The sequence below is a fragment of the Pteropus medius genome, unplaced genomic scaffold (genome assembly GCF_902729225.1).
Source record: "Pteropus medius unplaced genomic scaffold, Ma_sr-lr_union100, whole genome shotgun sequence".
NCBI classification, from domain to species: domain Eukaryota; kingdom Metazoa; phylum Chordata; class Mammalia; order Chiroptera; family Pteropodidae; genus Pteropus; species Pteropus medius.
This window is the reverse complement of record NW_024349226.1, coordinates 10,117-36,004: the sequence shown is the minus strand read 5'-3', so window position 1 is coordinate 36,004 and position 25,888 is coordinate 10,117. Positions and strand designations below refer to the sequence as shown.

At 58.2% G+C, this 25,888-nt stretch overlaps 2 protein-coding genes across 2 annotated transcripts; one reads left to right on the top strand and one right to left on the bottom strand.

The window, feature by feature from the left end:
- Positions 1–1,860, top strand: LOC120617882 (uncharacterized). The gene is made up of 2 exons (XM_039881640.1): positions 1–579; positions 1,027–1,860. Exons 1-2 carry the CDS (start codon positions 162–164, stop codon positions 1,476–1,478), a joined length of 870 nt encoding a protein of 289 aa, XP_039737574.1. The 5' UTR covers positions 1–161; the 3' UTR covers positions 1,479–1,860.
- An 8,335-nt stretch (positions 1,861–10,195) lies between these two features.
- On the bottom strand, positions 10,196–25,401 carry PPP5C (protein phosphatase 5 catalytic subunit). The gene is made up of 12 exons (XM_039881639.1): positions 25,133–25,401; positions 18,184–18,331; positions 17,333–17,454; positions 15,360–15,425; positions 14,948–15,046; positions 13,992–14,097; positions 13,231–13,373; positions 12,990–13,077; positions 12,121–12,161; positions 11,856–12,034; positions 10,898–10,979; positions 10,196–10,711 (listed from the first exon to the last, which is right to left on the bottom strand). The coding sequence occupies exons 1-12, from the start codon at positions 25,175–25,177 to the stop codon at positions 10,649–10,651; spliced, it is 1,182 nt and encodes a 393-aa protein (XP_039737573.1). The 5' UTR covers positions 25,178–25,401; the 3' UTR covers positions 10,196–10,648.
- Between the last annotated feature and the right edge of the window lie 487 nt (positions 25,402–25,888).

The window sequence follows — 25,888 nt, the reverse complement described above, 5'->3', positions numbered from 1 at the left end:
CTTCTCTGTCAGTAGTTTTAAGACCCAATCATACTCTCCAGATTCTCGGGACTTGAGCTGGCTGAAGGGGCGAAACAGGGACAGCCAGGGGCTGGGGTCCGAGATTGGGTAGGGGATGGGGTTGGGAGCGGGGCACCGCGGCACCAAGCTCTGAGCCGCTTATGCGACTATGTGGTTATGCCAGGGAGCCCCGGCGTAGGACATGCCCGAGACTGACTCCCTTCCACACCTCTCTGAGCCTCAGTTTCCTCATCTGGGAAATGGAAGTGAAAGGCAACGCAAACCTATTCCCCCAAACTTGGTCTATCCCCAGAAGCAAATACACACACTCACTCCAAATCTGTTCATTCTGCAGACCCGCACGCAGGCAAACGCAGCACCGAGGCCGGGCACGGAGGGGTCGTGATGACGCCGGAATAACCCCTCACTATCCCGGCCCCGGCTCGAGGCTTTTGCACCGACCGTTCCCGCCTCCTGGATACGCTTCCCTGAGGTATCCGCCTGCCTCACCCCTCGCCTCCTTCGGGTCTTCGCGCCAATGTCGCCTTCTCAGTGAGGGCTCCCCGCACAACCTAACAGGTGACGACTGCGAACCGTCTCCTGCTCGCGTCCTCGGGCCCCGCCCACACGATGGCTCTCCCCGCAGACGACACTGTCTAATGCGGGACCACGTGCGTCTCTAGGAGACTTCTTATCTGTCCCCGGTGGGTGACGCTCCCGAGGGCCTGCGTCTGTCCGTCCTGCTCCCCGCCGCGGCCTGGGTTCACGTCCTTTAAGGTTCGCGCGGGGCCCTCGGCCTCCTCCCGGGCGCTGCCTTCTCCCTCCACCGGGTCCTCGGGGCTCTGCACCTCCGGGCTCCCGCGGGGACGACCCCGCTGCCGAGGGCCCTGCGTGGGCCCCGCGCGCCGCGCTTTCCCGCGCGATCCCGGGGCCTTTACGCGGCTGCGCCTTGGACCCGAGACGCTGCCGCGCGCGCCGCTCGGCTCCCTCCCGCCAGGGCGCAGCGTCCCAGCGCCTTCCTCGCAGGGCGCATCCGGGTTCGGTTCTCCAAGCCCGTCGGTCCGTCAGTCCTTGGACAACTGGAAACTGCGCGGCCCCGTGTGCGGGCACTGGCCTGGCGCTGGGGACGCGGCGGGCGACAGGACGCAGCACGCTCTCGTCTCCGGAGCGTCCCCGCCCAACTCCCCTCGCTCGCCCGCCCACCCCCCATCCCTGGCTGGGACCCTCGGCCTCAGCCACGTCCCGATTCCTCTGCCAGCCGCGCTGCTGCTGGTGGCCCATGGGCGCTGGTGGCAGCTGGAAGCGGAAGAAGCGGGACGCTGTCTGGAGGCTGCCGGGGCTGCGGTGGCAGCAGCAGTGACGTGAGCCAGGGCTCCCGGGTCCCTCTCCAGGCCGCTCCGCTCTGCGCGCGGAGCCTCGGCCGCCCCGGGACCCGGGCTCTGGGCAGCCGCATCCCCGCGGCGGGAGCGGCTCGCTGAGTTCCTAACCTCTGGGCAACGTGACTTCCCCTTCTGCACGTTGCCTGCAAAACTCATGTCACCAATTCCCTCTAGCGAGCCCCCTGACGAAAACAGTCAGTGCGCTATTTAGAAACAAAGAGACTCTGAAAAAGAAGGCGGGCATGGGCGGGAAGACTGAGACTTTTAACAGGGTGGTCAGGGTGACCTTGCCTGGGCATGTGACCCTTGAAGAAAGACCCGCATGGAGCGAAGGACAGATCCGTGCAGATATCCCGGGAAGGGCACTCCGGCCAGTGGGAACAGTAAGTGCAAAGGCCCCGAGGCAGGAACATGTTCCACGTGTTCCCTGAACAGCAAGGGGGTGGCTGAAGTCAGAGAGAGTGGGCCATGCGGCAGAGAACTAAAACGGGGACAGAGTGAGCAGACCAGTGCTGTCCCAGAGAACATTCTGCGATGGTGGAAATGTCCTCTGCTCGCACTGACCACGCGGGGCCTTTGAGCACCTGTAAGGTGGCTGGCATGGCTGAGGAAATGGATGTCCACGTTTATTTAATTTTAAATTAAATAGTTCCAGCTAGGTGAGACCTAACTCCGACCTAACTGCGAACTCCAGGTGGGAACGTATTGGACCCAGAAGTTCTCATCGTTATAAGGTCTCTGGCTTTGACCTTTAGAGACATAGGGAGGCATTAGAGGGTTTGGGGGAAGGGAGTGGTTGGCTGGGACTTGACTTAGTGGTCAAGTCAAGTCGAGGCAGCCCAGAGTCGAGCAGAAGGGAAACAGACTCCACCTCTTGATGCGAGAATTCCCAGGCGCACGCAGGGAGGGGAAGGATGGACATCGGCCATTTTGGAGACAGTCTCCCACGTGCGCCCTCTGGCGGCGGCGGCAGAGAGGCGACAGGGAGTCTGTCCTCACGCAGAGAGGATGCAACCAGCTCCGCCCTGCGGACCTCACGTGGCCCAGCCCCCCATTTCAGCCCGTGGCTCTGGGGTTTTGGTTTAAGACTCGGGAGCATTTTCACGGCAGCTGCCCTAGAAAATCAGAATTTTGACTCCAAATTAGTGTTTATCTGGACCGGCCCAGCAGCAACTCCTCACCTAAGAGAATGACAGAACGCAGACGTGGAGAGGGAGAGCCTGCTCGGGCGTCTGGGAGGGAGATAGATGGAGACGTTTTCAGTCCTCCATCCTTACGCGGGGAGCAGGGACAGATGCGGAAACGGAGCAGTGGGGCTACAGGTATTTCGAGTGGGGCTGCCTGGGCTCACTTCCACCCTCCGACCATCCTCCTTCTGACCTTGGCCTGGTTATTTGCACCTCGTTGTCTCCATTTATGCACTTGAAAATGGGGATCATGTTCTCTTAGCGTCGTCAGGAAGTTAGGAGAGGCTGTGACGTCTAGCGCTTAGAGCACAGCCAGATGCCCAGTCAACCCCCGCCCCTACCGGCAGCACTCAGCAAGTCCTACTGAGGTTATTAATCATTTCCAGGCCCTCCTCTCCCTGACCGTGACCGAGATGGTGTGTGTGTGGCGGGGAAGTTTACTGGTGTCCTGCAAGCACCAGGACAGTGCACAGATTGCGGCCCAGGGACTCAGGTCCCTCCTAATCTGCCCCTGAAACGCCCCTACACCTTGTTTCCCCCTTGCCCCAGGGTTTTGGGAAAGGATAGGGCAAGGGCAGTCACACGGATGTGGTTTAAGACAAGCCACAGCACCTGAGTTCATATTACAGTGCCACGTGACCCTGGGCAAGTCATTACCCTCTCTCTCTTCTTTTAAATTTGTAAAATGTGAACCGTAAGAGTACCTAAACTTGCCTTAAACCAATGTGAATATAATAGCTTAAAACATGGAAGCAACCCAAATGTCCATCCACTGAGCACTGCATACAGTGCTTGGAGTATAGTAAGAGCTATAGAAAAAATGGTTATTACTTTTATAATTACTGTTGAGTCCCAGCTCTCTGCTTGAGTTTAATCAATCTGGGCACGTTTTGCTGCCAGGCCCCACCTGAGCCCTGAGGAAGCGCCCTCCTCCGCGGGTCTCTAACCAGCGGTCCTGGAGCGCCCCCTGGTGGGCACGGAGGGCTCTGCGACTTGCGCGGGCTAATGCCACCACCCTAGTCTTGCCTGCTGGGGGTGGACCGGAGGAGGTCGCTTTCTGTCCGGGAAACCCTGTTGTAAGACCTGTTCACACACGAAGGAGTCTAGGAGAGCCCTCTCCTTGCCTGAGCAGGCCAGAGGCCCGTACAGGGTCAGCCTCAGGGTGAGGCGTGTGTGTTGGGGGAGGGGAGGTCCTGGCACGGGGGCGACGGGGCGGGCACCGAGGCCTTAATCTCGGGCATCCGGTCTCCTCCGTCCGCGGGACCAGCGGGCAGTGATGAGAGGGATCTTGAAGTCGGACAGACCCGGTTCGAGTTCTTCCCTACCTCTCTGGGTCTCAGTTTCCTCCTCCTGGAAATGGGGGTGAAAACCTGCCTTCGTCCTGTTCCTCAGAGTCAGCACCCCTGAAAGGCGCTAGGCCTGGCTTCCACCGATTGGTGAGAACGTGAAAAAAGGGTGAGGGGAGCTAAGTCAGAAAGTAGGGTTTAGAGTAACCTGGATGGATTTCGTTTGCAAGAATAGTTTTCATCTGACATCATCTCCCACCCACGCCTGGCTTGGTGGTTTTCTTTTTTCACATGGGTTTTATTTTTGTTTGTTTTTATTTGTTTTAGGCCACACAAAAACTTAGTGACCTTGCATTTGAGAGAGTCCCCAATATACAGGGATTATATGGAGAGTGACATCCAAATTTTGGGATTTTGCTCTGGATGTGCAAACTCCCGGTGGCTGTGAAGACTCCTCTCAGAGACACGGGGACATGTGGTAGTTTCAAGGTGTAGAGTATGCTCACGTCAGCCTGTGTTACAATTGTACTAATGCACACTAACTCATAGACATCCAGACACACCCAGTCACACCCACCCACTCAGGGACAGGGACTCCTATATCTTTGCACACACACACACACCTGCTGAAATCCTCACATGTCCACACACCCCATCACTCACACACACGCACGCGCGCGCGCATACACACACCTCTACCCATTCTTCATTCCCAGTTTGGTGCCAAATGGTCTTTTCTGACCCTCCCCCCGCCCCAGCAGACCGGGCCTATCTTAAGGGACGAGACTTGCTGTGGGTGTTGGGCAACCTGCACCCTCTGGGCCGAGGATCTGCAGATGGGAATTCCAGGTGGGAACGTATATCTGGCTACCTGGGCCAGGTCCTGGGCAGGAGTCGGGTGTGGAATCAGACTGGAGACCACCCCATCCTCTCTTAGATTGGGAGTGGGCTGGGATTGTCCCTCTCTGGGGAGCCCTGAGCTTCACCCTAATACCGTCCCCACCTGCAGGTCCCACTACTGTCCAGGTGCCTCCTTACTCAGCCCCAGCCTTCTTCCTGTTCTCTCCTCCCCAGCCCCGCCCCTTCTGATCAACTGTCAACTAATGAAAACCCACTTCTCTGCTCAGAACCTGCCGCGGCTCCCCAGTGACCTCAGGACAAAGCCCAGCTCCTCACCATGGCCCAGGAGGTCAGGAAAGGTCTGGCCTGTCCCCTTCTCGGGTCATTCCAGCCTCAAATGCCTCCTCTGGGCTGCCAATGTCTCCCCCATTGAACTGTGAATCCCGAGTAGGTAGATGCAAGGCTGTCTTGTCATCAGTGGGTCCAAAGCACCACCCAGCACAGAGAAGGGGCTCAAGGAAGTTTGTTGAAAAACGGAACAAATTAAAAAGGAATGAAATTGGCTCCATATTCCTTTCTCCTGGGCTGTGGCTTCTTGTACCCACCAGAGGGCGCTTTAACCCAACAGATATTTAATTCGGCGCATATGCATCTTGGGCACTGGGAAAAGGAACAATATCACCAGCTGCTAATTCAGCCCTCCTGCGAGCCGGGCCCATGGCGCTCCCCACACCGGACCTCCTCATCAACAGCTAGGTGAGACCTAAGCAAGAGGGATGAGGAAAGCGAGGCTCAGAGAGGTTATTTAATTTTCCCAAGTCACACAACCTCTAAGCTGCATATAAACAACCAGTATCAGCCTCTGTGGTTCCAGAGCTCTTTGTTCTTTGCCAAGGTCCCAAAAGAGATGGTGGTGACCAGGTGCTGGCCCCCTTGATAAGGATCGGGAGCTCTTGGAAAGGGGACCTTCCTGCCAGCCCCCGCCCCCCAATACACACACCTGGGTCATACTGCAGGTTCTTCAAAGTCTTAGATGCTGACCTCTGTAATTCTCACAGCAGCCCAATGATGCGGGGTCCGTTATCATCCCCATTATACAGATGAGGAAACTGAGGCTCAGGAAAGTTGAGAGACCTGTTCGAGGTCACAGGCCTGGACATAGCAGAGACGTGATTTACCCTGCTGGAGGCCATAGCCCGGGCAGGACACAGGCCTGGAATGCCAGGATGGGGTGAAACTCCTTCCTGAGGGAGAGGGAACAGCTAAAGGGCGGGGCCTGAGAGGGAAGGGCAGTGCTTCATAGGTCTGCGTCGAAGGTTGGGGGCAGCCTAGGGCACCTCGAGGTCCCGGGGATTCTTATTTTATAAGGAACCTGAAGGATGCAGACGGAGGCAAAAGGAAGTTAACGGTCAAATTGTGCAGCTATTGGAACAACTTGGTCCGTTTTGCAGCCTGGAAAAACGGTCCTGGTAATATCAGTAAGTGCAGAAAAAAGACTTTGGTGGAAATACGGATAGAGGATGACTCCATTCTGGTTAAAGAAACAGTTTCGTAAAGCTAGCACTTCTCATCTGCTAATGACATGCCAGAAATTGTCTAAGAACTTCACACCACTTTTGTCATTAATCCCCATAACTCATTATTCCCGGTTTATAGGAAAAGAGGTTACCTGTCCTGCATTGATTTGGGCGTGTGATTTGCTTTTTTATACCCTCAACCATCGAAAACTCAGCTTCCCGAAGATTGGTCGTTGAAAGGACCGCAGCGCGGGCTAAAGCGGAAGCGGCAAACTACCTGAGCTGGTGGTTCCCGCAGTGCCCGGCAGATGTCGCTGTGTTTCCCTCAGAAATTTACACTACATCTTGGCTCACGATTTAAGAACCACGGCACAGGTGCTTTGTTAAACATATAAACAGATAATTGTCAGAGGAGGTGTATGTTTAAAAAGCGCAGATGGTTCACGAAGAGCTGAGTAAATATACGTAGGAAACGAAAACGGAATCCCTAATTCACACTGCATGCAAAGGTGGACCCTGGACCTCTATGCAAAAAAACATGAAGTTCACAAGACTGGGAGGCAGGGAACCATCTTGATGGCTTGGGGATAGGGTCTCAAGAAAAAGTACAAAACTCCAAACGTACAAACTATTAGGCAGAACACGAGTGAAATTGATTATGTCGAAAGTAAGAGTTTCTGTTCACACGTCTCCATAGACAAACATGAGATACTGGAAGAAAGCTGCAAATTTCTAAATATTGGGAATACCCGATGAGAAATGTACACGGCACTCACGCACATTGAGGAGAAAAGGCAGGCACACACGCTAGAAACACAGGTGAAAACAGACACAGATTTAGAAGAGGGGACACGTCAACGGCGTGATAGCTGTTTAATTGCTACCTGTCAACTTTATGGACTGTTGGGTCCCAAAGCATTGACCTGGCAAATGGGAAAAAAACAAGTTACGGAAGAACTTGTCTAGGGCAATCAGGCATGTTAATCAACGAAAGTCAGCCATCTTGGTCAATGACTTGTTGTTTTAGAAAATGTATCTATTTTCTCCCTCCTATTTAAACACACACACACACACAAATTTTGTCCACTTATATGATGAAAAATGTTTTCACATGGGGGGAGAGAGAGTTCTTTAAAATCTTTTTTTTTTAGGGAGCGTGAAGACAAAGTTTGACGTCCAGCATCCTAGGGGACTTGGGTTTTCTATAAACATTTAATCTAAAGTGGGACACAGTCCAGGACACAGCCCTGGGAAGGAAGCAAGTGTCAGATGGACCGAGCAGGGGGAGCCCATTCTAAGACCCGTGATGATTAAGCCATGTCAAGGAAAGGGGGTGGGGACGGGCTGGGGCAGGCTTGTCCTTCTGAGCAAAGGAACCCCAGCTCTCTCGCGTGTCAGAGGTATTTCAGGTCAGTGGTTTTGGGCCACTATTGTTACCTCAAATTTATTTTTGCCTTCATTCATTCCTAGCTACCATGTACTATTTTTTTAATGTTCGGTTTGGTTGCATTTTTAATTTTATGGATTCCGCGTATCCCCCTCCCTGATATTTAAAATTTATAACCGAATGCATACTTATACATGCAGTACAGAGCACTTTTTTAAGCCTGAGAATAAGATCATCTATAGAGATATATTAGACCCGAATCTCTGAATTTAGCTTTCACTGGGGTGAGGACTTTGCGGCACGGTGAAGCCACACCGTGCCAGTGGGCTCTGTTAGGGTTTATCCTGAGGACACTGGGGGCCACGGAATTGTCTAGAACAGGAAAAGGGCACCACTAACCCTCAACCTGGAAAAGATGCCTCGGCCAGGGTGGCAGAGGCTGAACCCCGCCTGGGCAAACGCAGGGAAGATGCGAGGGCCGCTGTCTAGAGCACTATATGGAAGGAAGGAAGAGGGAGGGAAGGACCAGGACAAGGCCAGGACCCCGCCGCAGGTGAAAGAAAGGACACGGAGGCCGAGATGGGCAGGAGAGGAGGCTGGAAATGAGAGAATGAGGTCCGTTTTAGACACAGCAAAGGTTTTCCTGTATTCCTCAACAGAGGAATATTTTCCATTATAAAATATATGCTGAGATATACCAAGCATTTGAATGTAAAATAAAAAAAAAATTAACATCAGCTAGGATTCTTCAACCAGAAATAAGATAACTTCCGTTGTTATTTGGTGATGTGCTTATTACCTGTTACCTATAGATAACTGTTATAATTAGTGGTAAATAAGGAGACAGATGAGTATAGATGTAGATTCAGATAGAGATGAGGCTATCTGTAGGTATGGACAGATATACAGATGTAGATATGGATGAGGATATGGCTGGAGATGTGGATATAGACATAAGTGTATATTTGGATATACAGATAAGAATACAGAAGTTGATACAGACTTAAACGCATAGAGCGGATTGAACAGTGACCCCCATCCCCAAGAAAAAGAATATATCCACACCCTAACCCAAGCCCGGGAACCTGCATGGTGACCTCAGTTGGACAAAAGATCTTTGCCAATGTAATTAAGGATCTCAAATGACCTCATCCTGGATAATTCATCTGGGCCCTAAATTCAACGAGTGTCAAGAGCCAGAGAGCAGGCAGGGAGAGGAAGAGGCCACGTACGGTTGGAAGCGGAGGCTGCAGCTGAGAAACGCCAAGGGCCACAAGAGACTGGAAGGAGCAAGGATTCTGCCCTAGAGCCCTCCAATGGCCCTGACACCTCGATTCCGGACTGCGGGCCTCCAGGACTGTGAGAGAACAGATTTTTGTGGTTTCAAGCCATCCGGTTTGTCCCGGCTGTCCCAGGAGACTAACAGATGTGCACGGAGATACAGGTAAGGACGGCTGTAGGTGCGGCTGTAGCTGGCTGTCTGAGGACACGGACGCAGACGTGTGACATCGCGGTGGCTAGACACACACGGAGCTAACACAGACCCTGAGGAAACCCCGATGAAGGAGCAGAGCCGGCCTGGGCTGACGCCACCTCAAATCACTGAACGCGAAGAGGGCTTGGGGGCTCCTGCAGGCGCAGTGACGACCACGGCACCCGGCTTCTCAGCTGGCTGCATGTGCAGGTCTGAAGGGCCCCTCGGAACACTTCCTCCTCACAGGCAGGGAATGGGATTGGCCATTGGGACTCCCGCCGCCTTCCCTTAGGACACGCTGAAGTCCAGTGCACAGCCCCCAGAAGGGTGACCCCGCTTCCTGCAACATCCACTTGCTTTAAGGAAGGGAGCCTGCCTGCCTGCGGGCCTCACTGAACGCCTACACAGAATTAGAACTGTGATCCCCTCGCTTCCGGCCAGGGGACAGGGCGGGGCGGGGCGGGGTGGGGGTAACCAAAAGTGGCAAAATATCCCCCCTCCATCCAGTATCAACCGCGGGGAAGCGACCCCCCAGGTCTGCATCACTGCGGACAGGCGTGGGTCCAGGAGCACTCAGACTCGAAGACAGGAGTCTCCCGGGAGGGCCGAGGCCAGGCTGAACAGCCTAAATGGGACCCCGTATCAGCGCCTGATGGCGCGTAAGCGGCGGGGAGGTGGGAACCCCTCTGGTCTTCCTTGGCGGGTGGAAGTGCCTGCTTTGTTGGGTGAGGTGAAAACCGAAGTGGGGCCGGCGGCGCGGGGTCTGCCCCACGGGCCGTGAGTGCCCAGGGCAGGTGGGCACCCAGCAGGCCCCGCATACTCTTGCCCATGGACAGCGTTTCTGCCAGCTTCTGCGCTGGGCCGGCCTCACCCGCCCAACCTGCGTGTGGCCGCTCCACGTGCGTCACGCGCTGCCGATGGGGACTCTCAGATCCGGGTGGCAGAATCTCCTCTGAGACTGTGATGACCGCCGGACACAGGGGCTGCCCAGCTGGTCGGCCTGAGCTGGCCCCGGAGAGATGGGAGATGAGGGGGTGTGGCTTTGTGGGCTCCCCCGCCTCTCCGGATCTCCTAATAGTCACCCCAATCCCAGTAGCTCTGGCAGCTCCACCATCTGAGACAAGCTGACTTACAATAATGACTTTATTTTAACATATTTAATTACAGACATAAAATAGCTGGGGAAGGGGGTGAGCCCCAGCCTAGCCCCACCCCAGGGCTGCCAGGAGGGGGTTGCAGGCGAGGCCTCCCTGATGACCCTCCTTTCTGGGGTCTTCCCATGGCGGGGCCCTATTGCTTTAGTGGGGGAGGGGCCATGCAAACGAGGGGGCGGGGTAGCCGCTGGCCCCACCCTGCCCCACGGCAGGCCTCCCTCCAAAATGCCCGGATAGTGCCCCAACCTCAACCTTTCCACCTCCTTCTTCTTTGTCCAGGGAGCAGACCCTCTGGCCAGCCCCCCACCCCCTCTGCAAACCTAAAGGGGAATAAATACAAACTTTACAAAGTAAAAGGGGGTCCAACATTGCCCTGGGCCGGGCCTGGGTTCAGGCGGGGAGCAGGGACCCTGCCGTGCCGGCCTCACATCATCCCCAGCTGCAGCAGCGTGCTGGCGTAGGCCATGGGCTTGACGTCGGGATGAGGCTGCGAACCCGACACACACAGGACAGGGACAAACACAAAGACGGGGCGACTTCAGCGGAGTCTGTCAGCGCCAGATGCAGACAGCAGCACATCCCCCAGCTGTCATGCGTGGCGCACACCGCCCTCGGACCGGGCCCCGCGGCCACTTCCTCCCCAGGTCGGGGGGTCGGGGGATCAGGGACTCACCACTGCCGTGAACTGGTGGAACTGAGGCCGCAGGTCGGAGCCCCGGAGGTGGATGTAGGAGGCTTTGTTCCCCATCTGGTCACTGCAGGGCAGAGTGGCCAGTCAGGGGCTGGGCAGAAAGGCGTAGGGAGTGGGGAGGAAGTCCAGAGGGGTAGCCTGGATGGCAGGAAGGTGGAGAGATGACGGGACAGAGCCCATGGGAAACACTGACAGAGATGGAGGTGGAGAGTCAAGGACACAGGATGGACAGTCCGCAGTGGGAGAGGAATCAGGGAAGAGGTCGGGGGGCAGGCAGGAGCGGGGTGAGGGGAATGAGGATGAGGTGGGAGCCGAGGGAGAGGGCACAGGAGCAGGGAGGCAGGAGACAGGGTGGGCGGGGCACACACAGCCCCCAGAAGGCCTCATGCTAAGACCTAGGCTCCAACCTGACCAGGCCCCAGCCCCCACCCCCCTGGAGACACAGGGGACAGAGGAACATCCCCTGAGGATGGAATCGGCCTGGCCCAGAGCACGGGCAAGTCAGCTGGACAAGGGGCCTGGTTTCTTCAACAAAAATGGCGAGGGACAGGGACTGTGAAGACCGAAAACGTGGCCCTTGTTGGGGTCCTGCTTGGAAGAAATCAACTGAAAGGAGACATTTATGAGGTGTGGGAAGCACAATTTGGGCTGGGGTCAGGTGACCTTTTTGGAAGCTGTGACAGTGGTACTATGGTTACAGAGAAAAGCTTGCTCTTTCAGACACATGGGGTATCACGGAAGAGATACCGTCCAGGACTTGCGTGCATTGCCCACGGTGGGGGTGGGGCGGTCAGGGCTACAGACCGGCCTGAGTCGGTAACTGCTGAACCTGGGTGATAGCCATGTGGGCATTCGTATCTTTGGAATTTTCTATTATAAAAAGTAAAAACCCGTGGGCTGGGGAGAGAAGCCCAGCTGTGTGGGGGCAGTGGGGACACACCAGTAGTTGGGGGCAGAGAAGACGGTGACGCAGCGGCCGCCGTGCGCCACCTCGTAGCCCTCGGCCTTGACCTCGTGGCTGCGGATGATGTAGTCCAGGTGGTTCTCCTCCAGGAAGGCCTTGGTGACGTCGGGCCCAAACTGGCAGCTTACGCCCCGCTTACTGACCGAGCGCCCGTTCTGGGGAGACAGGGAGCTCAGGGTGCCTGTCCCCATCTTCAAGCCCCTGCCCACACCTGCCGGCCATGGCCCCTGGGGAAACTGACCTGTGGCTGCGGGTCTGACCAGAGCAGGTCACACATGGGACCTGGAGAGGAAGAGGGGAACGTCAGGGGCTGGCCCGCCGGCCTGGGGCGCGTGCTCACAGCCCACCTCCCAGACCGGGGAGGGCTGAGCGGGGGCCACCTACGGCAGAGGGGGCCTGGGACACGTAAGACAGGCTTCTGAGCTTGCCCCAGCCCTGACGACTTCCCCTCTGTCCCTGCCCAGAGCCCTCTGTGGCTCCTACTGCCCTGCGAACAAAGACCAAGCTCCTCACCCAGGCCTGAGGCGCCAGGGTCTGGCCCTGTCAACCCCTTTAAAGCACCTCCCTGCTCATCTCGCAACCACCGACCGCCCGGCTATCTCCCCGCTCCCACCACGTTGGGATACCCTGTGCTTGCCCGGGATGCTCTGAATGGCAGGTACCTCCTCCTTCTTCCATGTCAGCTGTAGTGTGGCATCCCCAGACCGCCTGTCACCACCACCCTACCCACGCCCTCCACACTTCCCACTGGGTACACACATGTGCACATGCACAGGTGTGACTACTCTGCTGTCCTGGTCACTGGAATGGGAGTCCCAGTACATCACTCCAGGGGTCGGGAGCTAAACTCACAAATAAATGGCTAAGGTGTGCTCCAGGCCCTGGACGCTAATGCTCCCATGCCAGCATGGCCCCATGGGGGAGAGGCACTGACCCAGGCTGCTGTGAAGGCAACTGAGGCTCAGCTTTGCTGTCCCTGCCAAGGGCGCAAAGCCCATCTGGGACAGGGCCGAGATCGCAGCTGCTCAGGAGAGTCCAGGCTGCTTCTCCCCACTGGAGACACTGAGGCCTTGGGAAGGAAGGGGCTGTCACCCGGTCCGCCACGGTCACCTGAATCTGGGGGCTGCCGATTCCGCTCGATCTTCCTGATATCGTCCAGGGTGACGCCGTCTTCACTGAACAAGCCCCCGTGCATGATCTGGGATTTGGGGGTGGGGACAGGTGTGTGAGGGGAGGCGCCAGCCATACCCCGACCTTCCAACTCGACTCACCAGCACACCTGCCCACGTGTGGCCCCTCTGGGTGGTGAGTGGGGGAGGGGAACCCAGGGGGTCCCGGCTGCTGTCCTCACCAGCACTTTGCCATTGATGCACTGAGCCAGCGGGAGCCACTCAAACACTTCACTGAAGAGCTCATACATCTGGGCCGTGTACTTGGCCTTCACCTCGCCCTCGAAGCCATAGATCTGGTTCATGTTGTCCGTTTCATGGTTGCCTGGCCAGTAGCAGGACAAAGAGAAACCTCAGCTCCCCACTGCCTGGGTACCCCAAGCCAGTGACAATCACGCTTCGGCTCCGTGGCCCCTCACAGAAACCGGACGAGGTGCAGTCAATGTTCTCAGTCCATGTCTTGGAGGAGCACGAGGCTGAGAGGCATGCACAGCACCTGGCCACAGGCCCAGGCCTGTACTAATTGCCACGGGAGTGGCTGAGGCCTGGGTTCAGTATGGCCCCGGCCCCAAACCACCGTGAGTGGGCCTTCAGCTCTTTGGAGGGCCTGCCATCCCTTCCAGGCTGGAAAAACCAAGAAGGGAGGTCTTGACGTAAGAGACAGGCTCACTGCAGAGCACCTGCTGCGGGCTGGCCTCATGCTGTGCTTCCGTGTCCCCCACACAACCTCCTTCCTCCTCCCAAGGCTCCCAGGGCCTAGAGCAGGCACAGAAGCTGCCCAGGACCCCGTGTCCATTGAGTCTGGATTGTCCGACACCTCAGCTGGTACTCACTTAAACACTCGCAGCCCCGCTTCACAGGAGAGTGGGGGCTGTGGGAGGGGAAGGCGACGCCCCGCCCAGGGCCCCACACGGACCCCAGACCCTGCTGCCTCTCCGCTCACCTCGAAGTAGGTGAAAGTGATCTGGGTACAGGAGCTTGAAGCCGAAAAGGGTGAGGATCACTTCTACAGAGAAGGAGCCGCGGTCCACGAAGTCGCCATTAAATATCTGCGCTGCTAAGGAAACCAGAGGCGGGGCCGCTCCCTCCCGCTCCGCCCCACGGCTGTGGGCACCGCCCCCAACAGCTGCAGGGTTTGCTGGGCCCGGCGTTTGCCCCTTTCCTCGCTGCGTGGCTTTGGCCCAGCAGCGTGGTCTCCCTGAGCCTCAGTCGGATGTACTGATGTCCCCAACCTCACCTATTTCTCAGGGAAGCTGATGGCAGAGGAGAGACACTAGGAGCTCAGCCTGTTTCTGCTCTTCTCCAAATACAGGTCTAAAGCCACAGGGGAAATGGGACGCGGACCCTCCTCCCCAACATTGCACAGGCCTGGTGCACCAAACGGTGGCCATTTATCAAGCAAGTATCTTAACACCACCAGCAAATAAATACTTATACAGACTGTGGGCAACTTAGCACATCATACGTATTAACCCCTCTCAATAACCCAACGAGGCAGGCCCTATTATTAATCCTCGTTTTGCAAATGAGGAAACTGATACCCCGAGCATGAAGTAACCTGCTATTGTTACATAGCTGGGAAGTGGCAAAGCCAGGAGGAGCCCAGGCGTGGCCAGTGCCAGCTGCCAGTGCGTAGGATCCTGTAGCTCCCAGTTTCAAGATGAAGAGAAGCTGGCCCAGAGCCTGAGCTACCTGCTCTGGTCACACGGCACATGGGGACCAGCGCTGGCCTATCCGCACCCCGGAGCCTGGGGCACAAGGCTGGCCTGCGTTCCACCACATCCAGGCGCCTGAGCAAGTTAGTGCTCAGGTCTCTCCTTCCCCAGGTCCAGCCCCTTTTCTCTGCCGAAGCTCCTCCCCCAAATCCAGGTCAGGGGTTGCTCTCCCGAGGAAGGATACGTAGGGGTTGGTCTCCGAGGGTAAACCGTTGAGCTCAAATATGTTGAGGAGGTCATAGAACTGGCCATGGGTGTCCCCGCACACTGTAATCTTCTCTGTCTGGAAGAAAAGAGGCCACCGGAGAGGGAGAGGGGCCCAGAGAGAGACGTGGGGAGGGGGCAGGGGGAGGGAGGGCAAGAGGTCACAGCAGAGACCGAGACCATGCAAAGACACAGACAGGGGACACAGACATGAAGAGGGTGGGACAGAGACCGAGAGGCCAGGAGAGGAGGGAAGTTGGGGGACAGACACGAGGTGGGGGGAGAGGGGAGACAGACCACGCCAGGTGGGCCTGTGAGTGTCTGAGCTCCGCGGCCCCGCCCCACCCAGGGGGCCCGCAGCCCGGCCGCCCGCACGCCCCCGCAGCACGCACCTCTTTGAGCGTGGTTTCCACGAGCGTGCTCAGCTTGGAGAGGGCCTCTTTGACCTGTACCAGAATCTGGAAGGCAGGACGGGCTGTGAGTGGGACGGGCTGGGGGCTGTCCCTACCCTGACCTGACCGGGAGATGCGGAGTGAGGGGCGGAGAGGGCAGGGGTGCCACACAGGTGGGTGCCGGCGGGGGCCGGAGGTGTTCCCCAAACTGTGACCTGAGAGGTCTCCGTGGCATTTAAATATCAGCGTTATTTCATATGAAAACCGAGTCTTGGTTTCTCTTAAACTCATCAGCATCATGAAGAAAGCATCCAGATGTGGGACGTTTTGTAAAACAGCTGGCCTGGACACGCCTGACGCTAGTGTCACGAAAGAGTCTCCCCAAAAGGCCTAAGAACGTTCCAGATGAAAAGAGGTGATGAGGCAGGTCATATACAGTATTTAATCCTCCAATGGATTCTGGAGTATAAAGAAATCGCTAAAAAAGGATTTTTTGAAGAAAACGGTAAAATTAAAACATTCGTCTGGAAATGCAGGTAACGTTAGTTTTTACTAACTGAAGATGATCGTCACGATGCCAGGTGTATTTGGCAATGTTTGCAGATTTCACAGATGACCCACGGGCTGTCTGCATCAGTCCGTATTATCACATCAGTGGTAAATTTCTAAGGTTTCACAACTGAGCTGTAGTTATGCAAAAGAGTGCCCTGTGTTTAGGGGGTGCAGGTTGTGACGCAATTTCTCAAGTGGTTCAGAAAAAGAAAAAAAAGAAAAAAGTGGGAGTGTACGTGCGCACGCGTGTACGTGTGGAAAGACAAAGTTAACGTCAACAGCTTCGGTGAATCTAGGTGAGCAGTATACGGATGCTTATCGTACTGTTCTTTTGACTTCGCTGTAGGTTTGACAATGTTCAAAATAAAAAGCTGGGGAAAAATAAAGTGTTATAAAGTAGGTGATGTCCACTTCTGGTGAGAACATAGAGAGTCATAAAAGACTGTCACTCTTGCCCTAATGATGGGAACAAGCCAAATCCCCAACAAAATCAAAGTTAAAAAGCAATCTGAGAGCTGAGGATGCAAAGAAATCTAAATTAATCCGACTGTAGATGGCGACGGGCCCTCCCTTGCGGGGAGAGGCTGACTGCTTTCATCCTGGTCAGCTTGGCAGCGTGGCCGTGCGGGGTGCGGGCCGGTGTGGCAGATGAGAGCCCCACGGAGCCCCAGCCGCAGGCCACCTCTGCCCCCGTCCGCCGACTCTCAGAAGTCGAGGCCCAGGCCAGAGACCTCCCGAGGCACCAAGGGAGGGGTCAGACTGCAGAGCGGACAATGCCCTGGCACCCGAGCATCTGGAGATGGGCCCGGTCATCAGCTCTCCCGCGGTTCTGGAAGCTGGAGACTTCAGACCATAAGGACACCGCCGGCAGCCCAAGCTCTGCTGTGGGAGCCCAAGTCCACTGCGCATACGTTTAAGCCGCAGTGGACGAACTCCAGACACGCTGCCCCGACGTGCGGGTCAGCCAGGTGCCCGCACCGCTGCTTGGGCGGCCAAGGCCCGGCAGCTTCTGCAGGGATTTGTACTGATCTCAGTCTCTACTGCTCTTTCACAGTGTAATCAAAAATTAAGAGGCATGTGGAACGGACAACAGAGGCAGACCCAGAGATGACCCACATGGTGGAATTATCAGAGACTTTAAATAACTCTGATAAATGTGTTGGAGGATCTAGTGAACAGGGAGACAACACGCGTGAACATACAGGGCAGAGAGATGAAAAGTGTCAAAGAACCAAGCTGAAATACTAAGAATAAAAAAATACAGTCTCAGAAGTAAAGGGTTCACAGTGCCCCGCACACCGCCAGCTAACTACCATGACCACCTGCCTCCCCGACCTGCGCTGCGGCTGAGCTGGGCACCGTGGGCACTGTGCTGCGGTCCAGGGGTCACGGGCGTGCGCAGCGCCTGACAGGCACTTTACCTGGTAGGCGCATTTCCGGTGCAGTTTCTTCTGGTCCTTGTACCACTGCATGAGCTCCTTCATGAAGGTGATTGTCACTTTGCCGTCCTCCAGCTTGGGCCCGCTGTACTCGTCCTCGATGGCTGGTGCGTGAATGGGGGAACGAGTCAGTGACCGCTGCCGCTGAGGGTGGGAAGAGGGGCCTGGCTCCCGGGCGTGGGGCAGACGCGGCTCTGGACACTCAGGTGGAGGTGGGGATGGAGCAAGAGCGGGTTCTGCCCCCGCCAGGTCCTCCCGGCTCAGCCCGCTCCTCCCGCCCAGGTCTGCTCTGAAGTCCTCCCGTCCTTCGTGCCCCTCGCCCCTCCGCCTCCCGGGCCTTAGAGCACCCAACACTGTAACTCATTTGCTGGCTAGTTAATCATCTCTCTCCCTGCTGGAAGGAGAGCTCAACGAGGGCAGGGGCTGTTCTGTTCACGGCGGGGCCCCCAGTGCCTAGAACAGTTCCTGGCACACCGCAGGCGCTCTGTCACGGTCTGTGGGATGAATGAATCCCCTGAGCACCTCGACGACCGGGAGACACATCAGACACGGGAGGCCCACGAGGGAGGGTGCTACTGCCAGGGGGTGGGCCGCTGGCACAGAAGCAGGGAGCTAGGCCCGGGCGGGAGGAGGAGGGGCTCACCCACACCTCCCGGCTCTGGAGTTCCCAGGAATGCCAGTAGGGGAACAACAGACAGTGGACTGGCGACAGGGACCGGGGCCACTGCCAACCCCCTTCCCCTCACCCCGAGTGTACACAGGGCATGGAGAGGCCATGCAAGGAGGCGGAATGCTTGGGGCTGGGCACGGCGGGGCACCCAAGCCGGACTCACTCATGCTCTCGACGTCCAGCGAGTCCACGACAGAGCGCTTGTGCTCGTCACCTGCGATGGCCCGCTCGAAGGCCTTCTGTTTCACGATCTTGTTGCACTCCTGGTATTTCATTTTGGCATCCTTGTCGTGGGGCTTCACCTTTACCACCTGGGCAGGCAGGTGGGCAGAGGGAAGGAAGGGAGGGAGGAGGGGACATCAACCTTGGACCAAGCAGGGGTGCAGAGCAGTCAGGAGGTGGGGATGCTACAGCCGCCCACGGGCTGCCCAGTCCTGGGCTCAGGGAGTGCTGAAGCCGGGCCGCCTGGGGCCGCACTGGTGGCGCAATCCTGGGCAGGTTCACCTCCGGGCCGCAGTTTCTGTGTCCCCAAACCAGACCTAACGGAGCGGCCCACACGGGGCTGTTGCGAGGAGTACGTGCGGTGACCCCCGCAGGCGTTCTGCATTCGTCTCAGCTCCATCACTGAAACAGAACGGCCTGTGGAGCCCGTGCTCAGCTTCGGGTCTGTCATCAGAACCAGGCAGGCCGGGGCACACTGCACCGGTGTTACAGGCAGTGCCACGGTGGCTGGTGTGACAGGACAGGACACTCTGGGTCTAAAGCCCGATTAACAGCCCAGATGCGGCCAAAGGGCCAGGGACTTGCTGGATGACTCAGACTGCCTGAACCTCAGTTTCTTCATCTATAAAACTGGGGGAGGGGGCGAATAACGGGCTCCACCTGCCAGGGCTGCTGGGTATAAGTGACGAACACAGGGCTCGGCGGGCATAGCCAGCGCTGAGTGGTGTCCCTTGCTCAACCTTGGGCTTTTGGGGAGACCCAGGACAAACGACTCCCCTCAGTTTCCTTCTCTGAAGGGAGCTGGAGACTGTGGCCCATAGAGCCCGGCTGCCTGGGCTCGAATCCCAGCTCCAGTCATCAGCTGAGTAACCCTGGGCAAGCAGGTCTGCCTCTCTGTGGCTCGGTTTCCTGCCCTGTAAGACGGGAGTGCTCAGCGTCTGCCTCCGTGGGCTGCTCTGCGGGCTGGTGCGTGAACACTCGCGAGACGTGCGCAGCGGCACCAGGCAGGGCCCACCCCGCGTCAGTGCCGCGAGCGTCGGCTGCTCCTCAGGGCCCCTTTCACAGGCTGCCGTGCTGATGAAAGCAGCGCATGCGAAGCAAGGCACGTGGCTTCGCTTCGGGACAAAGTAAGTCCTCAGTAAAACGAGCCCACCACCCCCTCCACCTTCTGTCCTGCTTCCCGCAAACTGATCTGGCAGGCGCAGAGGCAGGCAGGGCTGGGTTCCGATTCCTGCTCTGCTGCTCGCTTGCTGTGTGACCTTGGGCACGCGACTTCGCCCTCTGAGCTTCAGACAGTTATCTACAACTGTTTCTGCTGTTGTTATTAGTGCCGCCACAGCTCCTGGGCCTGGGCAGAGAGGGGTGGTGTCAGGGCTGGCCCTCCGGGTGGGGACGCCACCTGGTGGACGGCCTGGCGGGGTGAGTCAGAAGCCTGCTCGGAGGCTCCCTGAGGGTCAGTGTGGCTCACCCACCCTAGGAATGGGTATGCGGACTGGGAGGGGTGGCAGAAAGCTGGCTCTCAGCCAGCGATGGCTTCCTTGCTGTATGGGCAGGCTCTGGCTAGGGCACCCTGCCAGGTGGCTCCACCTGGGGTGTGGCTGTGATGCAAGGCTTGAGAGGGAGGGAGTGCCAGACGTTCCCTGGAGTCCCCTGGCGTCTGCGCCCTGGGAGGAAGTCCAGACCACCACGGCCTGGCCCGCGGGGGCTGCTTCCTCTGCGTGGCCAGCACCGCCCGGCCAGGTGAACCCCCCGAGTCACCACACGCACCGGCTTCCCTCCCCTCCGGGCCCTGAGCAGGCTGCTCCCTGGCCCAGACGCCTCCTCCCACCTCCAAGTCCTTTCTAGCCCCTCCTCTTCCAGGTCCCTCCCATCCCCAGGCAGGGTCAGGGACTCTCCCGGGCTCTCTGGATCACCTGGCCAACCCCGGCACTGCTCCTCCCCACCAGAAGGTGGCCCCCAAGGATGGGGCTGAGGCCGCATCCCAGCATGAATGATGCCCCGAGTGGACGGATGGGCCCAGTGCCCTGTGCCCAGAGAGCTCACAGGCTGGGGCGGAGGACGAGGACAACCCCTGACGACATGGGAGAGGAGCGGGAGCAGTAGCGGGCAGAAGCAGCAACGACACGTGGCTAATTTTCTGAGGACTATGTCCCCGACATTGTTGTAAGCAATTGACCTGCTCATTTCATCCTCAAAGCAGCTCTCCGTGGAGTTACCATCACAATTCCCATTTGATAAACGAGGAAACGGAGGCCCAGAGAGGCTACATCAGGAACCCAAGAAGCCAGCTTCCGTCCTCTCCCTGCCTGGGCTCCCGACTCCCACCTCGCACGCTGAGACGCGTTCCCCTCCCTGCCCGCGGCTGCCGTCCCCGCAGCACCCCCGGACATCCTCCAGGGAGAGAGACGGGCTCTATGGGGTCGTGGTCCTGGGTGCCGCTCTGGGGTCAGGCCTCTGGGGTCTGAATGCAGGCCTTCCACGCAGGCGGCCACACCTCTCGAGTCTCCCTCCGCTTCTAAAGGTGAGGAGGGTGCCAGCACCCCTGTGAGAATCACCACTGGACCCACGGCAGGGCCTAGCCACGAGCCAGCGCTCATTTCCGGGCCTGCGGTGGCTGCTATGACTCAACAGCTGGCCGAGACAGGAGTGGCCCTGCCAGGCTCTGCTCCTGGGGACGGTCACTGGCTCCCGACCGGAGGGGCCTGGCCAGTCCTTCAGGAGCCGAGGCCCACTGGGCCAGAACTTAGTGCTGGGCTCTTCTTTACAAAGTGGTGTCGGGACCGTATAGTGTCAGTCTTCTGATGGTGGTTTTATGCAGTTTGCCGCCGGGGAAACTGGGAGAATGGATCTCTGTATTACTTCCCACAACTGCAGCGCTCTCAAGATGAAAAGGTGCTTTTACAAAGAGGTGTCTCAGCCGGGAGAGCTACCGGGCAATGACTACACTGCTCGAATCGACCAAACGACCATACAGGGTCGCGATCCCTGCTGTGGCCACGGGGACTGCAGGTTTGGGAATCGGGAATTCTCGGAGTTTTAGAAAGGTGACACCGTGCACATGCTCTACGCCATGTGACACCCCAGCGGATCTGAGTGGCACCTGGTCATCACGTTCACTCCCGTTTCTGCCACAAAACCTCCAGTCACACCACATGGGAGGTGAGATTCTGCCACCAAATGAGTGGCACGAACTTACTAGAACAACTGTGAGTTTCAGAATAGCCTGAGTCTGGAACTGAGGGTGAGGGACTAGCCCCACGCTGAGTGCTCCTGACCTCGGGGGACCCACATGGCAATGTGCGGGGGGCACCGTGTTGATCCACAACGTACAGATGACGGACACAGCCCAGACGGCTGGAGGGGAGCCGGGGTCCCCGGGTGGCAGTGCGCTGGGACGGCTCAGCCACAACACCAGGGTTTTTGCCCCACAGGCTGAGACTCTCTAGTGGATTACATTCTTCTGATAATGGAACAGAAGAGGGACCACTGGCGTATGCTGCCTGAGCTAATGGCGAACATTGTGCCAGGAAACTTTTGGCCATAGCACACGTCCTGTGGCCGGGAGCCTGCTTTGGCACCAGGCTGTCACTTCCTGGCTATGGGACCTCGGGGCAGCGATGTAGTCTCTGGTCCTCAGTTTCTTCATCTGTACATCAGGGATGACATGCCCCACGGCGTGAGGGTCGCAACGGCCCAGAATACACGCTGTTGGGTGTCACCCGACTCCTGCTACCACCATTGACCCACGCCCCGGCGCACGGGCTCACGCACGGGCTCACGAGGCAAACGCATTTCGACCTGGCTGTGGGGGGCTCGGCTGCAAGGAGAAGCCCACGTGCAAACTGTATTACAAACCAGGCCCGACGAACCCCAGAAGGGGCAGCAGGGCAGGAGTCCTCCAGATCCGGCCCGGGCCCGGTGACCGCCCGAGTTGCAACCACAGACAGGAAAGAACATAGTGGGTCACCTCAGAAGAGGACCCAATAAAGGGGGGGCCCCTGAAGCAAGGGCCCCCCGAAAGGATTAACTCGGAGATGACGAGGTCAGTGGGGATATTCGACAAGGACCGGTGGAGAGCGGGGCTCAGTTCCCACTGAGGGTCCGAGGCTTGGCCCTGGAGGGGGAGCAGAATGGAGACACCCCCAGCTCCCGGACCCCCAACGAGGTCCTGGCCCCTGCACACAGTGCTTCCTGAGAGCCTCAGGCTCTTCCCCCGACATCCCTAGGAGAAAGGTCGCCCAGTGCCAGGCGGGGGTGGGCCCCGCTCTAAACGCACTGACCTCATTTCATCTGCGCACGGACACCGGGGCTGGCCCTCCTGCTCCCCGTCCTTCACGGACGAGGACACGGAGGTCGGAGAACCGCGGCCCTGGGCCTGCAGCGGCTGCGTCCAGCCGGGCCGGCGACCGGTGGACTTTCCGATCGTGAGTCGGTAAGAAACACACTCACGGCGAACCTCTACATGCACGTGAACAGAAAAGAGTTCTTCACGCGGTACACACCACCTCCTGCAAACGGTGAGCTGTTTCCCTTCTCCGTTCCATTTGATGAAGGCAGCTGTGGGTCTCAAGCCATTAAACTGACTGCAGAGCCCACGGACAGCGCCGAGCACGGACTCTGGGTCGAGTCCCAGCTCTGCCGCTTCTCTGCGGGGCAACCTTGGAAGAGGGGTTCCCCCTCTCTAGACCTCGGTTTCCTTTCCATTAAACGGGCTGAATTCATGCACGTAAAGAGCTCACAACAGAGCTGGGCCCACAGTGAGCATGCGGATTAGGAAACAGGCTGACGAGGGCCCGGGCTGCAGAGCCTTGGGCTCGTTTGTTCATCCAAGGTCACGTCTCAGGGTGCCCCCAGGATGCCATGATCTAAGGGGGGGCCTGTGCATGTCACCTGTGAACCTCTAGCATGTCATAAGATGGCTGGAGGGTCGGAGGCAGACTCTGGAAGGGGAGCTGCCCCAGGGCCCGGCCCCTCCGTCCTGTGTCCACGGAGCCTGAAGAGACGTGTCAGAATAGGGGAGGGTGGATGGCTCACGGGCGTGTGGCTGGCTGGCAATGGTGGGCCAGACCCAGGCCGGGTGGGCAAGGGTCTCAGGCTCACGTGGGGACCCCCAGTGCTGCTAGCAGGGCTCCCACAGGGAAACGGGTCGTGACAATTTAAATGCTGCGTGTGGCCCCGCCTCAGGCCGGTCCCCTAAAGGCTGTGGACCTCCCACAGCCCTCCCTGGCATTCTCGAGGCCTGGGGCAAAGCTCAGATGTGGCACATCCATGAGACGGCTGGAAGTGACTGCCGCAGCCCCACACTGGGCAGGGCCGTGACAAGCCCTCTCCATACCCCAGGGAGAGGTGTTCTCGCAGCCGGGGGATGGAAGACCCTGCAGCGCACCCATGCTCCTGGCCCTTCTCACCTCCTGCCCCCCGTCCAGGCCCCCACCCCACTGGAGCCCTAAGCAGCTCTGTCCCCGTCCGAGCCGCACTGTCCTCCTGGAATACTCATCACTGAGCTCTCCAGCCCCAGCAACCCTCACTTACATGGCTCCAGCAGAGCCCCATGGTGACCAGGACGGGGCTATTCCTGCCACCATTTTCCAGATGAGGACACCAGGACAAGGGCGAGGTTTGGCCGGGGAACGGCTTAGGAGCCCAGGCGGGTAAGGACCCTGTCCTGTTCCTTCCTCTGTCCTATTGGGTGGCACCCCAGCCCCCTCCACCTCACCTGTCTCTAAATTACCCCCTCCTCTGCACCTGTGCCCCACCCGGACAGAGGTGTCCCTTGGCCCAGGGCTTGGCTCCAGCCAGCCCAGCAATCCCACGTGGCACCCTCCAACTGCAGCCTGTGGCTCTCGGCTCCCCTGGCTGCCCCATCCCACACCACAGAAGCTGCTAAGCTGCTCGCGTGTGACTGAAGTGGAAGGAGGGAGGGTGTGAGAGTTCATTCCACAAACAGCGACTGAGCCCCCGCCGGGCATCGCCCCAACCGACAGAACAGACGAAACCCCGACGCTCGAGGAGCGAACTCTGAGCAGGGGAGCTGGGCCGCCGGGGTTCAAAGCCCAGCCCTGCCACCCTTCCAATGTGCCAGCTGCTTGCTAGTGGGCGGGTGACTAAACCCTGGGCCTCAGTCTCCTCCTCCGTACGACGGGGGTGAACCACAGTCCCCACCTCACGGGGCTCACGCCGACTCATCAGCCAGTCACTGCGCAGGCCGGAGGGCCTGCCTGGCGTCAGGACCTGCGCTCTGCCAGTCCCTGCCACCATCACCACCGCCAGGAGTCAAGGCGATGGCAGCGTGAACTACTGAACTCCCGCCATGCTCTAGGTCCCCTCCGTCGTCAGCCCCGTGTACTGTCCACAGCATATCGCCCTGTTCCACACTCTGCCCGCACATATCCTCACCTGCACTGACCTTGTTTACCTGGCCAGCGGCACAGGTTTGTTTCTTGCCCTACTCGGAATTCAAAGCCCCACCAGAAGAAGGCCAGTGTGGCTCTTATTCACCAACAATGATATCCTGACGGTTCACTGTCACAGAACACGGACCACGCGCCAGGATCTGCTCTCAACGCTCCAAAAGCAGAAACTCATTTATTCTTCGTGACAATCCATAGAGGCAGGTCTTACTGTTCTCCCCATTTCCACAGATGTGGAAAAGAAGGCACAGACAGGCCAGGTGACATGTCCAGGTAACCAAGTGAGAGACGGCAGAGCCAGGATGCGAACCCCGGCCGCTGGCTTCAGGCCAAGGGGCCTCAGCGGCACTTGCACGAATGGGTGCTGGGTAAATTCGTGAGTGACCTGCTCCCAGCCTCCTCGCTCCAGGCACGCGCACGAGGCCATCCTTCCGCAGCCCACCCACAGGCCCTGGCCATCCACCCCGAGGCCCGGCTCACCGTCTCGTAGTCGCGCAGGGCGGCCCGGAACTTGCCCAGTGCCATGTTGCTGGCAGCCCGGCGGTAGTAGCCCTTAATGTACTTCTTGTCGATCTCGATGGCCCGCGTGGCATCGGCCAGCGCGTAGCCGTAGCACTCGGTGCGCAGGTAGGCCAGGCTGCGGTTGCCATAGTAGATGGCATTGCTGGGGTTCAGCTCGATGGCCTGGCTGTAGAACTTGATCGCGTTCTCGTAGTCCTTGGCTGTGGAGATGGAGGAGGAAGTGGCATGAGGCCGGGCTGTCGTCACCCAGCAAGAACAGGCCCTCGGCTGAGTGCTGGCCTGGTCTCCCCATTTACAGATGGGGAAACCAAGGTCCACGGCTGAGCTCAGAAATGTCTCTTCGGTCTGCCCCCCTCCCCTGTCCTTGTCTTCTCAGGTCCGAATCCCCAGGACCTGAGGTCACTTCCACGCACCTGCCCACCCAACCGCCTCCCGCTCCAGGCCCCAGTCCGGGACTTCAGGAGGGTCTTCCTGACTCCTCGTCGTGCCCGAGAGGACATCTTACTGAGTGCCAGAGCTGACATGTGACCCAGCACATGCGAGTCTGCTCTGAGCCCCTTCGCTGTCTAGCCCCCAAAGCAATAAACGAGTCCAAAGAAGGGACTTGGTAGGAGAACAGGAAGTGGGGAAGAAGGAGCCTTCTTAGGCCTCGAGGAGAAGAGGACCTATCAGCCAGGAGCCAAAGGAAGCAACGAACCAGGGCGTTCCCGACAG